The 5,231-nt window shown below is 38.4% G+C and overlaps 1 protein-coding gene and 1 long non-coding RNA gene across 3 annotated transcripts in view; both read left to right on the forward strand.

Annotated features, from left to right (window-relative positions):
- LOC122071166 (NADH dehydrogenase [ubiquinone] 1 alpha subcomplex subunit 8-A-like) overlaps nucleotides 1–541 on the forward strand; it is a 10,039-nt gene extending 9,498 nt beyond the window's left edge. For both annotated transcript variants that reach the window (XM_042635481.1, XM_042635480.1), the window contains exon 3: nucleotides 45–541. In XM_042635481.1, coding sequence (XP_042491415.1) covers nucleotides 45–180 — 136 coding nt within the window. In that variant the 3' untranslated portion in view covers nucleotides 181–541. The remainder of the gene's footprint in view (nucleotides 1–44) is intronic.
- Nucleotides 542–2,440: 1,899 nt separating this feature from the next.
- LOC122071179 lies at nucleotides 2,441–4,072 on the forward strand. The gene is made up of 3 exons (XR_006138078.1): nucleotides 2,441–2,795; nucleotides 3,625–3,728; nucleotides 3,990–4,072. It is a non-coding gene; the product is annotated as an uncharacterized LOC122071179 (long non-coding RNA).
- The last annotated feature ends 1,159 nt before the right edge of the window (nucleotides 4,073–5,231 follow it).

The following is a 5,231-nucleotide window of genomic DNA, read 5'->3' on the forward strand; positions in this document are numbered from 1 at the left end:
GGGGAGGCTGGCATTTTGGAGTGATGGGTTTGCTTGGCATGCAGGTTGAAGGATCTTCATCTAAGGTGTACAAAAGAGATGGATGCTTATGCTGGTTGCATGTATTACCATACCAACGAGTTTGAATTATGCCGCAAGGAACAGGAAGAATTTGAGAAAGCCTGCCCATGGAACGAGTAGTGGTGTATCCTCACAATGTTTGAATAATTAGGGACAGCGTATTAAAAACAAAGATGTTTTTGTTCTTTATCAGTTAAAAAGAAGCTACTATTTTTGCCGACGAAATGCTTTTCTTCAGAGTTCCGATTCTTCTTGGGAAATGGTTATCGGCCAGTGGTATGGATTGTGCTTATGCCGCAGCCACTGTTGTAAGAACTGATATTTTCCGTATTTGTTTTGGAAGATTCATGTGCATCAAGCCCATGCCTGAAGACATTGTGTTAAAAGATGGGGCTGGGTTCTGTTCCTCTTGGATTGTGCTGACATGTTTATTTTACTTTCAACATAATAAACAAAATCACAATTTGCTCTTTTCTGAAAACCTAGTACGGTTTGGATTAGATATTCGGAATGAACATGCATATGTTATTTCTTGGTGGATTGGACAAAGCTTAGGCAGTTCTTGGTTTTGTGCACTCCGGGATCCAATTATATATGACGAAACTTGGCAAGATTGAACCCGTTGGGGTTGGCAGGGGCTGGCGAATATTCAGAGTCCAAACCTTCGTGCCATTCGCCATTCGCCATTTGATAGCTGCTGGACTAGGGAAATTTCTTCATTAAAGTTATGAGTTGTTTCCCCATTTCCAGGGGTTCTGATAAATCCTGCTAGATGATATACTCATTTTCATTTCTGATGAATTCTTTTGTTAGTACAGCTCATGGATTGATTACTGCCTGAATGTCCCTGGAAGCCTGGAACGATCTCCTCTGTGCTGAACACGAAATCGGCCAGTAATGGAGCACTGGGTTGGGTATATCCAACGGTCATGATGGCTCGTCTCCAACTCTTAAGTGAAAGTGTATTGACTCCCTATAATATCGTATCTGAAGTTGGGCAAGGGATGGGCATGCTGCTCGCTGGGTGCAGGCATGAGTGGGGTAAGGGGTCTTCTCCAGGGGAGGGGAGAGAGAGAGAGACAGACTGGTCAGCCCGGTGGTGTGCCCTTATAATCTTAAGCCCAAAAGATGGAGAAAATCTTCACCATGGTAAAGGAAAATCATTCACCATGGTAAGTCATTATTACTTTCGAAAAGCACTTCAGTGTTTTTTGGCACCTATCCAAGGCCAATAAAGGAATTCCCCTTTTCACCATGTCTTGAGAAAAATGGTCTCCCCAAAAAATTTACTCTAAGGTTCTTCAAACTGCATGTGACATGTTTGACACTTGACAACCATGTTCGTTTGGTTTTGCCAAGTGACAGGTTAAGAGGAGGTTGTAATTTTGTGGACAAATGGACCCTATCTAAGGTCCCTTGCTCACTTGTGAGGTTTTTCGTCTGAGGGTGGCATTGGGACACAGATACAAGGGGTCCACAATGACCACTATGTCTCTCCTAGGAGTGCAAGGGTCGTTCTCAGATAGAAAACATTTGCCCCAATTTTTAGAGCTCGTTTGATAACGTTTCAAAAAACGCGTTTCTGCCGTTTCTGTTTCCAGAAACAGCAGAAACGGAGTAAAAAGCGTTTGATAAAATTGTTTCATTTCATTTATTTTCAGAAATAGAAATAGAAATTTTTACTTATTTATGGTTCAAGAAACGACCTAGGCGAAACAAGTTCAACTTGTTTCGCCGTTTCTGAAAACGACTTGTGGCCATTCTTTCATTGGTTACTTTCGATTTCTAAAAACATGATTTATCAAACACCTTCGATTCTGTTTCTGTTTCTAGAAACGAAAATTTATGTTTCTACCGTTTCTTGAAACAGAAACGACAGAAACGTTATCAAACGGACCATTATTTCAACAATAGTAGGCCAAATGGCAAAAAAAAATCAGGTAATCAAAATTAAAGACTACAAAGTGGGTGCATGTCAAAAGATGGACAATTGACAGATATAGAGATACCTGGACATACAAGGAGTCATTTTGCCCACCTTTGTATCTTGACGCAACCTGTACACTCTATTCCCTTTCCCCATATTTTTTTAGAAAATAATGTCATTGATTGTGAGATCCTAAGTTTTATACAAGTGATTCATTCATAACGCTAGGTTGTGTTTAAAATATATTCTCCAAATAGATTTTGGGCCTAAAACGTATTCTAAAAGGGAGAAAATAGGAAAGAGTTTGATTTCAGGCGTATCAAACAAACACCACTTTTTGTATCTTGCAGGTTCCTGCTTAAGTGTTTATCATGAAAATGCTAAATGAGATTATAATTTGAAACATAACCTGTTACACGATTTTCCGCCAAATTGGAAGCAAATCAAGCAAGCCCGAAGGAAATGCCAAACGGAGCCTTGCTGAAGACTTGAGAAGAGGCTTAGTTTAGGTTAAGAGAGCGCGCACGATAGCATCTCTTTCACTATCATCAACAGTGTGGAAAAGCAACAAAAGCGTAGTTATATTGTAGTAAACCTTGTAGTCTACTAACCCACCCCATCTTCAGTTCCTCAAATACTTTTTTTCTTCTCAAATCATTTCCTCTCGACGTAATCTCAATATTTTACCAAAATAAAAAGCTGGAAAAGAAGGCCGCTAACGATTTCTTCCTCCTCCGCTCGAAAATTTTAGAAATAGGGAGCTCTTCTCGTCTTCTTCCCCGGTTTATTCTCCTGTTGTTCTTCGAGGGTGAGTTTTATCTGTTTTTAAATTATTATTTTTGGGCTGTTTTTCCTTTTGGTGGGTTTTCATGGTGCTTTCTTTTCCTCGTAATGATATCTGGAACTGTCAACATGTATAAAGGTTTTTATATTTGGTTTTCTTAGCAAGTTCTGATTCTAGGGTTTCTGTTGAATGGCTTTTGAGTATTTAAGGGTATATTTTCTGGTTTGGGTTGGGTTTTGCTGTAAACTTATTTTTTCTCGAGTTCTAGCCTTGTTTCTGTCTGGGGAAAACCACTATTAGAGAACTCTTATCGGTTCTATATATCGTAATATGGATGTTTTGAATGTGGCTCATGCAGTCACGGGATTGATTTCCTTTTCAAGTGTTGGTTCACCACCCATTGGATTGTTGGTGACAAAATGGACACTAGCCAGTCTATCTATCCGTTTGGGTTTAGAACATGCACGAGAGTTGTGGGTCATCTTGGATTTTTTCCAAATGTTAAGATATCCTTTTGGTTGTCACGTTCCTGCCTCATTGACCCCCAGCTGGGGGGGGGGGGGGGGGGGGGGGGAGGGGAGGGCTAACATACTATCTAATAGCAGAAATCCTATTGAATAGCCTTGCCGGTTTAGGCCTTGGGTTGTTCAATGATGACCACTGTTGGTATTCTTAACATAATGGTCATTTATTCCCCCCCTCTCTCTCTCTCTCTCTCTCTCTCTCTCTCTCTCTCTCTCTCTCTTAAATTGCTACATATTAAATGTTCTTGTCCTCAAGCTTTGATTTCTAATATGATAATTTTTCCCATCTTCATCTTATGTAAAACTTGTGTGGTGCAAATTATTTCAAGGATGAGGCTGCACTACTCAGTTGTTGGAGGGTGCAGCGTTCATTAAAGCAACTGGGTCCAGCTTACTGGCAGTTCACAGGGAGTGGTGCTTTTACAGTGAGTAGGTTGGTCCAGACTTGTCACTGCATCATTAATTGTCAATTAGAAGGTGCAGATTTGTTTAGGTCTTTTGCTCTAACCGTTGCTATTCCACTAATAATGTAAGAAAAGAGTAGGTTATTTTTAATGCAAAGATAATACCTGAACTTGAAATTGATAGAAGTATGTATGTTATGCTCATGTCCGATAAAATGATATATTCTGTCTGTGTTCTTACAATTTTCTTTTCTTTTAATGGCATTCTAAACTCTTATTGTAATCCTTAGATTCCCCATGATGAGGCATGTAAAGGAAGAATCATCATGCATCATTGAACAAGTGAGTATTGACAATTGGTTTCCGTATCCTAATTTTCTTATTCTGTGAACTATCCATAGAGTGTCTCGTTGGAGGCTAAGATTGTATTATAAGTAATATGATTCTATGAAGTTTAGCAGAGGTTATTATTTGCTAAGAAGCAACATTGATCCATAGAAATTACTGAAAAACTATGTAGGAATATTGATAGGGGAATTTTGATGAGTGAAGGTCAAAATTCAACAAAAAATCGATAAGTGTTGGTGAAATCTCTTTATTTGGATGATGAAACCAAAAAAAGAAAGGATTTTTTCCTTGCATTAGTAAGAACTTGGTATTAAATCGTTGAAATTTTGAATATTTCAAAATATCATAATTTTTTTTTTCAAGGGAATTTTTCCCTGACATTAGTAAGAACTTGGTATTAAATCTTTGAAATTTTGAATTTTTCAAAATATGATCGATTTTTTGTTTCAACTATTTATTACAATGTTGTTTATGTTGACGTTCCTCGAAAAAATTTGTTATGAAATTTGACATCGTGTAACCAATAATATAATGGTGGGGCAAGGGTTTCCATAGACCATTTAACCTTTGCTGGTCTGCACCCATTTATTGCCACACAGCAGGTGGAAGGGGGCTCAAATTTGGTGGACAAGTAGATCTCTAGGTCCAGTGCCCTGCATGTCTGAGTTTGAGCCCAAATGCTGTTCAATAGATGGAAAAATAGAATATTAAAAGAATTCTGCACTACCTAAAGGGTTCACGGACATTCATTGGGGTAAATGATTGAATTTGGGCTGAAATTTGATCTTTGTTAAATCCAGATAATTCCCTAAATATTCAACAGTCCGAATTGCCACATCACCATACCACATGGCAAGACTAAGTGTGTTGACCCGGTAAGGTTACATGGTCTGTGCAGACTAGGAAATCTTCTATCAGAAAGGTGACTTGGGTCAATATTTGAATATGCTGTGAAAAACATTTAATGAACCCACTTTCATGGTAAGAACATCAATTTAATTTTTTTTTTTTTTTGGGGGGGGGGGGGAGGGGAGAAGGAGAGAATATCATGTTTTGCTCTGTTTTTTAGGGCTTACTTCCAAAAAATAATAAGGTCATAGCTATAATTGATAAAGAGAGAGAGAGGTCTGATCTGGCTATTAATCTGGTCGAGTGTTTAATCTATGTAGGAGATTATATATATA

Source organism: Macadamia integrifolia, unplaced genomic scaffold, assembly GCF_013358625.1.
Source record: "Macadamia integrifolia cultivar HAES 741 unplaced genomic scaffold, SCU_Mint_v3 scaffold_190A, whole genome shotgun sequence".
In the NCBI taxonomy this organism is placed as follows: Eukaryota; Viridiplantae; Streptophyta; class Magnoliopsida; order Proteales; family Proteaceae; genus Macadamia; species Macadamia integrifolia.